This window comes from Micropterus dolomieu, linkage group LG15 (genome assembly GCF_021292245.1).
Source record: "Micropterus dolomieu isolate WLL.071019.BEF.003 ecotype Adirondacks linkage group LG15, ASM2129224v1, whole genome shotgun sequence".
NCBI classification, from domain to species: domain Eukaryota; kingdom Metazoa; phylum Chordata; class Actinopteri; order Centrarchiformes; family Centrarchidae; genus Micropterus; species Micropterus dolomieu.
Genome location: NC_060164.1, coordinates 2,799,105 through 2,810,638, shown reverse-complemented (window position 1 = coordinate 2,810,638; position 11,534 = coordinate 2,799,105). Strand labels below are relative to the sequence as shown.

Below are 11,534 nucleotides of genomic sequence, written 5' to 3'. Positions count from 1 at the left end.
GTATCTAACTTAACAGTGACTCAGTTACAGTACGAAGCTAACTCTAACATTGCCCGTTGGGAAAGCTTAACGTTAACGTAATTTCAGCTAACTGATGAACTCAGCCTTTACTTTCCAACTTCACACAGACGCCTTTTGTTAAAAGTATTCCATCCATCCATCCATTGTCATCTGCTTATCCTGTGTACAGGGTCGCGGGGGGCTGGAGCCAATCCCAGCTTACTTGTTAAAATTATTATCACCCTAAAACTAAAACCATTTTTTGTACCAGGGTGTAAACATGTTTTTTTCTGCTATAAAGTTGGGCATTTTAACATGCAGCCAGCCTCAAGTGCCCACTCCAAGAATTGCAGTTTTTGGCCTCATTTTTTCGATCGGAGGTTGCCGCTGTTGGAGACCATAGACAGTATATTACTGGACGAAGCCACACCACAGGTTTTGAATAAAGAGCACTGAAGCCAGTTTTGGTCCTGTGAAATAGTACTACAGGGCTACTTCCTGTTGGCACCAGTGTCTACTGCACATGATCGCGCAGGAAAAGCGTGGTTTAATGACGTAGAGCAATGGCAGAACCACAGTAATTCCGTTATGTGAGAGTACATCTCTCACATGCACCGGGATGTCACAGGGTTTTGACATCATTTTTGGGTCTGTTTTCTGGGCATTTTTAACATTTTCCTGAATAACGTTTGGGTAGAGAAGTTGAGTTTCAGAGACTGTTTACTGTAACCAGCTACCTAATAACATTGACAAAATATTTCTACATCAATTTATATGCAGAACAAGTTTTACTATTTGATACTAATATGTATTAATTTAATACTTTACTTTGCCTTTTAGGTTATGGTTTACCATTTAGAATGTGTGCTTCCATGGGAGCTGCCATTGTTGTGTGAGTCATTCGGCTGCTACTCGTGAAGTCGGTGTACATATTTTTGCTCCAAGTAGGAAATCCGACTTCAAGTGACGTTCCATCGTACTTTTTGTAGTTGGAGTCAGAAATTATTTCCCAGTTCCGAGTTGCCTGGAACGCAGCATTTCCCTTGTTGGAGACGCTTTCGTCATCAAACGCTTCCTTCCCTAGGCCTCCCTTTGTCCCGCCCTATTTATCTGTAATTTAGTGATTTTTCTGACAATCCCTGTCATTCTATACTATTAGAAAAACAGTACAGGCGCTAATACAGCCTAAACGTTAGTTCTCTGGTATATATACTTGTATTTGAAAACCCTATATCACGCTTAAAGTGATTATTTTAGTGGCCTGTCAATCAAGAGTCTGTCATCAGGCTAGGTTGAGACTGCAGATCTTTTCCACGTCAGTGTGTTTACCAAGACCACCAAGACCAGACTGACAGCTGCAGGAAAGTCTTCAATTTATTCACTTCTGGAGCATTTCTTAAAGAATGAATGCATAAGCGGTGTTTGGGAACATTACGTTATCACGCAGTGGAATGTCCGACATTTTTAGTTTGTCTTTTTGTAGTAGTGAACTGAACTTTGGTCTTCTTCATTCACTGTTGGCCGGCTAGCGTGCCGAGCTAGCCTAGCATTAGCTACAACAGGACTCCATCTTTGAAATACCAGCCACACACAGGTAATATATTTGTATAGAACCAGACAAGCGTGTTTATATTCTTCTATACATACCGGCGCTTTGCTGTCAATCAAATCAAGGAAGTAAGTTACGGTTGTCTGAGAGGACAAACGCTGAAGATACAGCTAACTTAACTGAAGCCAGTTGCCACGCTAGCTAGTAGAGCTAGGTAGTTAACTTAGTTGTCAGGTTTCTGAGCAGGTAACGTTAATTTGCCTTGTTTAAGCAACGAATATGTAAAGTCTTTAGTACGTTGGTGGATATGAACTAAATTGTTGTCATGTGTCCTCTCATTGTGTGTCCCCGAGGACTGTCAACGGTCTTTCAACATCTTAGTGTGGTGGATAGCGAACGTTAGCCTGTTAGCTTTGCTGTTGATACAGACTTTACCTAGTTAACGTTTAACGTTATCTAGTTAGCCAGCGACCACCTACCTGGCCCATGGCAGCAAACTCCGTGGCCTGTATTACTTGCTTTTGGTGTATGACTGTATTATGTTGCACTTCCACACATATAACATTATGACGGTGTCACCATGACATGCTATTTTTCTTACCTTTGAGATTGCTTGGGGCTTGGCTTTAGTTGGCTGTATTTCTGACAAGTTACAGGCAAAGATGTTGTGTATTGTGACATCCAGCTGGTTGTTATCACACAGCAACATGAACTAATAGCTGTCACTGATATCTAAGGGCAAGGAAATCTAGAGTGTACTCCACAACATGCAGTGATTAATTGGTTTCATTGCTAGCCTAACCGTGAGCATCACTAGGAAAGCTGTTATCGTGCAAAGATAAAAGACATCACTTTGTAAAATAAGCTGTTCCACAAACACTTTTAAAGCTAGATATGTACTCTTCCAAACAGCTAGGAGCCCCTTTGGCCCCTGAGCTTTCTGGGAAATGTAGTATAAGGTAAAGGTACTGGTCTGGGGTGCGTTTCCTGTACAACCACAGAAGGTAGCATTGAACTATCTTGGTACGATGCATCCTTATACTAACAAACACCTGAAGTACAACCGTTTCCCAAAACTGTCGTACCCTGTTGAAACCACCGTGGTTTGAACTAACTTAGTTTGAACCAACGTAGTTGGAGCTAACATGTTTCTAGGTGTGTTTGTCTGATTTTCACAGCACGAAACTCACAAAACGTTGTCATATTCTGTCTAAATATGTCAATTGTGGCCAATATTAAGTGACATTATTATGCTAACTTATTATTTAGGCTTTTCATATCATAGTCGTACTGGCAATAACAAGAAAATCAACAGTAGTATTAATGAAATCAGCAATATATATAACCTAATCATTTTATTTAGCCTACATATAGTCTGTAGCTTAGAAGGAAAAAATTAAGAACTATTAGTGATTACAAGACATTTAGTAAAATAGGTTTAATCTGAAAGTATCCTCTTGTCGACACTTTACACTATTATGAATCCCTTGGCCGCATCTGACATCTAGGTTTTGAGAATAGCTCAGTGTGATAAGTGTCTGAGCTTACACATGTTCTCTATTGAGACAGACACGGGTTCGACTCCTGTGAGTTCTCTATTTATCTTTGTTATAAAGGCAACGAAAACATTCAGGGATTTATTTATTACAGTACTTTCATGGATTTTATGCTGTGCCTTTTTATATTTATGTTTGTAATGAAGACTAGAGAACACCCATCGTCCTCAGAGGTCTGGAAATGCATACATTAAAAGTCTTGACTTTACATTCTCCGTTCTGTCCTTTTACCTTTCTACTGGGTGACTAATATTAAATCAAGTTATTGTGAACAGTTGGGTAATCTGCGAGAAAAACACATGATGTTCGTAGATGGTCTACAGATAGGCTACTGAAATAATGCAACCCTACCCATGAGCCGACAAATACATTTAAAAGTACTTTTACAACTACATTTAAAAATACCTTCACTTTAAATATGTTTGTACAGCAGGATTATCAAACAGTCCCTGCTTAGCACACATTATGACACATTGCATTTTCTGCTATCTGTGATGTAGTCACAGTGAACTAAGCTTCTAACCACAGGTCAGGAGCTGTAGTTCAAACTATGCAACTTAACGACAGTTGGTGTGAACGTTCGTTGGAACTATGGTTTCGAGGAACACCTGCGTCGCTTAACGATGGTTCGTACCATGTAAGTTACCAATTTAGTTACCTCCATAATTCGAACTAGGGTTTTGGGAAACTTGTTTTCCTGTCTGGTACCGAGCCACACAACACAGTACCATCCCACAGGAACCTTGCAGAACCCCTTAACTTTTTCTGCTCAACAAAGTGGCTGTAGTAAGACCTCATGGAGGCTTTAGCTATTATTCATATGTTAGAAAAAAAGTGCTTCTTCCTAGGACTGCAACTAACCATTATATTCATTGTGGATTAGTCTCTTGATAATTTTCTTGATTTGGTTGTTTGCTTCATAAAATGTCAGATTGATTTAATAGTTGACAACTAATGGATTAATCAGTGTCATGCACAGTAAACACTCTGTCACAAATTGATCAACAGCTTAAATAAAACATTGCTTATGCCGATTAGGCTTAATTAGAAGTTTACTGTACCTACCTGCTGATCAGGACCTAACATCACCGATTCACATTTGAATTGGTAGTTTAAAAACCTTAATCGGTACATCCCTGGTGAAGACTCATTTTATATGACAGTCTTATCAAGTATAAGCCTATCACTCTGTGCCTACATCCTAGCCTTTACCTATCATACCTTCATCCTCTTTTTATTTTGAATAGGTTGCTTAACATGAATTTGAAAGATTGTGGCCTCAGCCAGCCAGTCTGTACAACCAGAAATCTCTGTGTGAAGTAAGAGTATTATCTAGCATAGCTATCGTGACACAAGGAAAAAGGTTAATCCAACCATTTTGAGATACTGTTTGTCAAATAAGATCAGTATGTCATTTTTATTCTGTTTGGTTATCCATATTGGTTTTAGGCATTGTCAAGGTATCCATGGAAATTTGCTGTTTGGTTCTTAGATTCTGTATACATTTGAGGATGAGAGTTCTTAGTTTCATCGCTAAAATGAATTCCGGTGTACCCACATGAATTGTTGTAGACAAAATATGTTTGCCATGAGAAACACTATCGGACATTCTTGCTTGATGGCTCAGTGGTCTGTAGGACATTATTTATGGTAGCCAGTATATGTCGATCTTTCATTGAAGTTCTGTCTTCTGTAGGCTTGTATGCTAGGGTTGTGAGATGTCTACAAAATTTCCATCAGATGATGTCTACATTGAAACATTGGGATGGACGATGGCATCGGGTACGCGGGCGGGGGGGTAGCAGTCGTCTTATATGTGCATATGTTTCCTCGCACATTACAAGTCACGGTGGATGTTTTACAAGCACGGACCAGGTAAAGTGCTGAATACACAGGGTGCAGATGTTAGTTTCGGTTGGGAGATAGGCTGCATCATTAACAAGCCCACAAGCACCGTGATAACGGATAGCGGGTGGAAAAATGCAGGAAAAGGTCTTTTAGTGTTAGGGTTATTAGACTTTATAAAACGTGCTGCTGATGGAGAAAGTGGAGTAGACGGGCGCGGGGGAGACAGAGAGAGGCGGGGCACGCCGGTCGGTGTGTTTACCTGAGGTGTTGGCCTCTTGTGTATCTGAGTGTGGGAGAAGATAATTCTGAGGTCCGAAGCATATTTAAAATTTATAACAATTATGTTCCTGGTGATTAAAACCTGCTGGTCTAATGTGAAAAATGTAGATTTCTTTGCCAGGGGGGCGTGGTTTTACAATCACGATGCCTGCTCAACCATCGCCCATCTGTCAGCCATTGCTGATGGACGATGGCATCGTCTATCGGCCCAACCCTATTGTATGCTAGTTCAGTACCCTACAAGTTTCATGAATTGAATAGTTGAATAATTGATACACACACCCAGCCACGCACATAAAAATATTTTGATTATCTAAAGATCCATTGTGATGTTTGCTCAGTAGTGAATTTTGAGGACTGTAATGGTTAACACAGGCTATAAATAAAATACATTTTCTGATAATAACCACAGCATTATTGATACAGATATGTTGACAATATTTAGATGAGTTCACGTTCTTCCCTTAGTCAAGTGGTTTGTAGTGCTTAAAAAAAAATCTCATTCACACCAGACAAGATGTTTAATTCCATCCCACTCTGACCTCTGTTACAGCATCACTGTTCTCAGAACTAGCTGTCCTGTCCTAAAAGGATAGCAGACTGCCTTCACCACGCTGACTGAATCAGTTGCTCCATGAGGATTATGCAGAAAGAAAATGGCATTGTTTTTATTTATTGAATCATCCATTTTTATTTCCTTTGTAGTCCATGGGCCCAGGCCAGAATTTTCACTAACTGGTACCACCCAAGGTGGTAGTTAGATTTTTTTAAAAAGTCTATATCAAATTTCAGCATGATAACCTTTTTTTGAGTGGTAGCTTTGTCACAGAAATCAGCCTTCAATGACTCGAACCGTTGCGCCAAAGAATGAAAAATCTTGTCACTTTATTTGAATAGAACATGCCATACAAAGAAAAACAAAATAATTCTACCTTGTTTATAAACTTACTTGTTCATTTGATCATCATCATTGCAAACTGTCAACTTTTTGTAAACTGACCAATCACAGCCTGTATGGGATGTGCAAACTTGAGAAATGTTAAACTTGTTGTTATGCATGAATGGGTATGATTATTGATGAGTTAGTACTTAGCATTAACAAGTGGAAGACTGATCACCATGTAAAGCAGTTTTCTTGCACAAGGATTTAATGAAGGAAACCAACCCACAAAAAGTCCAACTGGAATTATTTTTATACTAGTGGTCAGGTAGGTACGTTTATTGTCACAATATAACAAGTTATAGCGTGAAATTAAGTTTTGTAACTCCCTTCTACTAAATAGCAGAAAATAAATAATACAGAATCAATTATAAATTAAAGCTGCAAGCAGCGTTGAGCGGGCCCTCGACTCAAGCTGACTCAGCTCTGGAGTTATCAATGCAAAAATCACACAGGTGACGTGTTGAAAATATCTCACAAAGTTTGGTTGAGGTGTCAGTTATTCAGTTCAAAGTGGCTGACTTCCTGTGTCCTTTCCAGATGCCAGTAAATGCCCCTATCACTATGACATGTAAGTCTCTAACAGGTTAACTTGTGAATTCTGAGACAGATCTGACTATGTCTAGTCCATTTACATGCTACTTCCTCTTTCATGGCACAACATCAATTCAACAGCACGCCATGGACACACAGTTTGATCAATCAAAAAAAAGCTTCGCAATTTAACATCGCAAGACTCTTAAGATGGCGCTACCCACATTTGAAGTCAATCAGGTTAAAGCTGTAGGAGGAGTTCGTTAAAGTACAGAGCCTGTAAACGTGAAAAACGCTTGTAAATAATTCAAAATGGCCAAGAGGCTTATTTTTAAGTCTGGAGAAGATACATCTGTTTCTCAAGTTTGGTAGAGCTAGGTAAAACATACGGCAGGGGCTGCTATTTTGAAATTTTGTAGGCGGCGCTATTGAGTCGCTTTTCCACAACCACTCCCCCAAACCATGTCAGCCAATACAAAACAACCGTTCTGACGAGCGATCAAAATCTCTGATGAAATTTCTGATTAAAAAATGTAAAATGAAGCAAGAAGCACTAAATGCCTGACTTCCGGATGAGCAAAATCTCATTAAAAAGCGGAAACATTGCAATTTTCACCAGTTCTGACGTGTGTGCAAACTTTCATGACATTTCAATTATCCTAAGATCACGAAAAATGCGTTTCCGAGGGAGAATATTAATAGAGATGTATAATAGAGAATTAGTCCGACTGACTTCAGATTGTCGCTGTCTACTCTAAACCCGTTGATAATTAAAAGTTGTACAAACGTTTTTTGTAGAACGGCGTGCCGTCCAAAATCAATGATTTGCCATAAAACAGGAAGTTGTTGTAACTTCTGCGTACATTCTCACATCTGCACCAATCTTTACATGTTTGATAACAGTTCTGCCCTGAACACATCTACAAGGCAAAATTCACCTGTAGTCACAGCGCCACCTGCTGGCAACAGGAAGTATGTTTATGCTGTGATGAACCACTTCTTGCTAGTCGGCTATATCTACTTCAAATCTATCTCAGAAAACTCTTAACACATTGATGTCATGTCGTAAAGCCCGTAAGTTTTCCATCAAGAGCGTATCCTTTGCGGGGTAGCGAAGTTCCATGGTTTGCTGTGAAACAGGAAGTTGTTGTAACTTAACTGTACATGCTCAAATCTGTACCAAACTTTGTGTGCTTCATAACTGTCCTGCCCCAAACTCATCTACATGTCAATCTCCACCTGTAGTTGTAGCGCCATGTGCTCTGCTGTGCCACAAAGGGGACCTTCGTGCTGTATACAAAGCGCATAGCAAATTCACACCTCCACGCGCTACATGTGCGAGGGCCCGCCCAACACTGCTTACAGGGTTAATTGTTGTTTGAAATCCGGCCGATGATGGCGGTGTCATCCGCAAACTTCACAACAGAGTTCTCTGTCGATATTGACTAACAGCTACGTACAGCGTGTTAGCCTCGAAAACCCAGCTGTATTCTAACATTAACTTAGCTGTACATATCGATTATTTTTCAAGTCAATTAATCTAACAATTATCTTTTCGATTAGTCGATTAATCTAATGACCTAATTTTGTTTATTCCAAAGAAAGAAAAGTTGCCTATTACTCAATTAACATACCAATTTATCCAAAATAAATATCAAAAACATGTCTAATCAATAAATCTATATTTTATTCAATCATCCTGATGAAGCACATTAGAATAATGACAATAGCAGCAAATCTTAAAATGAATCAAATTTCTACGTCACTGCTGTGTGGCAAAATGACATTAATTAGGCAATATTGAGTACTGCAGTATGAAAATCAAATGTATTTCTGCATCAGTGAACAACTGAAAGCTTGTCTGTAATGTTAGATGTTAGAGTTTTCTCGCTCATACGTGGGCGTTAAATAAACAGAAAATATGAAACGGCCGATCGTTAGATGACATGCGGTGTAACGTTACAGAAATTACTTTTAACATGAGGGCAATAAACATTTTAAGGGACTACGTGTCCTCGTGCTTGTGTGGCGACAGAAGGTAAACACGATTGGCGGTGCTGCTGTCTAGACAAAGTGCTGCGGGATACTTTCGTTTCACATATTCGTGGACAGCAGTTGTGCTGCAGTGACGCTGTTTCCAGTTCAGAGAGCTCATGGAGGAGCACGTTGTTGAGTGTCTGTCTGAAATACTCCAAACTTTAGACAGTCAGTCTTGTAGCTGGAGCTTGTCCGGGGGAATCCCACTAACACCGGATGCAGTGACGCTTCGACGCACGTAATGCACGTCGACGTATTTACGTAATCGATCACGTCGACGAATTGCCCCAGCCCTACTTACATGCTTGCTAATAACTTTCTTTAAGCTGGGTCTCTGACATGACAGTATTGTGTTGGAGGGAGGGAGAGAGAGCAAGCGAGAGAGAAGGACGAGGGAGAGGATTTGCTGTGTGAATAAGCGCTGCCTGCAGCTCTGCAGTCAAATAAGATTTTAAATAGGCCCAGTAAAAAGAAAAAAAAAAAAGAACAATCAATATGTGGTGGTCAGCGTTGATATTGTGGCGGGCCACCACAAATAAATGAATGTATGGGAAACACTAACTTATCTTCTCATGTTCAAAACTTTGTACATTCAGAATCTCTCGCACATATCTGTGTTCACTGACATGTAAAGAAAAAAAGTCGGAATATTAACGTCATTAGCCTATTTAAAGAGAATTCATAATATTTTACTACATGCCCTATACTGCATCACGTTAGTGATTCGCTGGAAGTATCCCCTCGACCGTCTAACAGACACAGAACTGGATGAGACAAGGAGGTGCTCATGCCGGGGAAAAACAAAACTAACCGACAACACCTGTGATCAAGCAAAAATCTCACGAACAATTCCACACACATGTTAACTTCAGCACCTCTGAGAAAGTGCAGGTTACAATCCCCAGCAGAGCAAGTCACGACTTCAGTTTTTAATGTTACATTTTTATAAGCCTACTGAAACTACTATATATGTCCGCTTTGGCACAAACTGTTTGTAACTCACAGCGCGAGGTGGGTCCACGTCACTTGCTGGTGTCGCAGCGAAGTTGCTTTCAGGGTAGGTCCGACAGCGGAGTATCCCTCTTGTAAATGTGTAACCACTGCGATAACAAGATGTTCATGGTGTATTCCTCAGAGAAATAAACACTTTTCCACGGTAATACCAAGAAAGAGTCAATTTTCAGTTTACACAGTAAACACCATGTGGGTAAAATTTTACAGGTCATACTCTGACTTCCCATTTCTGTGAAGGCAGCGCGGAGTAGCTGACGGATAAAAAATACACCATCTCGTCCAGTAGCAGTGGACTAAACTGGCAGGTGTTAATGTTGCAGACCACAGTTTTTTTGCAAATAATTTGAAGTTTAAACTATTATTGTTGTGAATTTTCTGGTGTAAACTTGCCTTAGAATTTCCAACTAAAACGCCCCCCAAAAGCAGCTCAGTGCCCCCCTTTCCAAAATATTGCTTCCAGCGCCCCCCATCGTCCTCGGAACGCCCCCTGGGGGGTGGTACTGCCCCCGTTGAGAAACAATAGCCTAAACACTCTGGCCCCTGAGGCCAGGCATTGTCCTGCACCAGGAGGTACCCAGGGCCAACTGCACCAGCACAAGGTCTGACCATGGCTCTGAGGATTTTTTTTCCCAGTACCTAACAGCAGTCAGTGGCTAGCAGGTCTGTGTGGCCTTCCAAGGATATGCCTCCCCAGCCAAATTTTTTCAAATTTCTAGGTCGTTGAATGTCCCACAATCATGGTTCTGTCGTCACCAGACAGTCTTGTCTGTCTGAAAAGATATCCTCTGTAACATCTTTAAAGCTAGATCTACAATTTAATAGATGCGAAAAATATTTTTCCTTAATATGAAGGCTAATATAAAATGTATATAATATTATTTCAAATGATGGCAGATCTAGATAGCCCTGACTATTTTGAAAAAATTGATATACAGTATAGCATGTATGGCTTCCTCTCACAATAGACTTCACACAAACCTACTGTGAGGATACTGTAGGATGATAATGGCAAAAACAATTATTGTCCCAAACAATTAGTAAAGCTACTCATTTAAAATGGTTATCATGTATTAAAGTACTTATATGGACCCTACAAACAAACTGGTTGCAAAGAGATTTTGCCACCTTAGGGGGTACCAAATTCTGGCTTGAACTGAACTGGAAGGCTCATTGTGAAACTGGGGACAGACATTAAAAACCCTCCAGAAAACACACACACAAAAAAAAACTAGGTATATGTGCTGTGACAGATTTTTAATAAAATACCCATTATAATTAATCTACACCTGATGACTGTGAACCACCATATCTTGATATGAGAATTTTGTAACAATACAGTTATATAGAGGGACTTGAAGTGATAATTTAAAAGAAAAGAATCATTGCCAAGCACTGGCTTGAATTTCTGCCCAAACCAAACATCCTCCCCTCTGTTTTTCTCTCAGAAAAGCAGCATGGTGGACAAGAATATCTACATCGTCCAGGGTGAAATTAGTAGTGTTGTTGGAGCTATCAAGAGGAACTCCAGATGGAATACGCACACTCCACTGGTAAGTTAAACACAACAGTTATGTCTCAGTTTTTGCATTCCTGAAAAGGTAATTTGTGACTCTGAGAAGAGCAGTTTCTGTGCTATGATTTTTCTGAAATTTCTTTTGATTTTGAAAAAATTTGATATTTCTGAAAACCTGACTGACACTTTTCAAAATCACTACTGTCTGACAAGCCTTCCATAAGCTGTAATGAAGGGGGGGGGGGGGGGGGGGGGGGGGGGGGG

General features: G+C 40.0%; 1 protein-coding gene across 4 annotated transcripts in view; it reads left to right on the top strand.

The window, feature by feature from the left end:
- The first annotated feature begins 1,131 nt into the window (after positions 1 to 1,131).
- Positions 1,132 to 11,534, top strand: part of gbf1 (golgi brefeldin A resistant guanine nucleotide exchange factor 1) — a 129,532-nt gene continuing 119,129 nt past the window's right edge. For 2 of the 4 annotated variants that reach the window (XM_046070374.1, XM_046070370.1), the window contains exons 1-2: positions 1,132 to 1,594; positions 11,203 to 11,307. In XM_046070374.1, coding sequence (XP_045926330.1) covers positions 11,212 to 11,307 — 96 coding nt within the window. In that variant the 5' untranslated portion in view covers positions 1,132 to 1,594; positions 11,203 to 11,211. Of the gene's footprint in view, positions 1,595 to 1,724; positions 1,796 to 11,202; positions 11,308 to 11,534 lie in introns of those variants that run through there. The other 2 variants (XM_046070373.1, XM_046070371.1) reach the window with 2 other exon arrangements.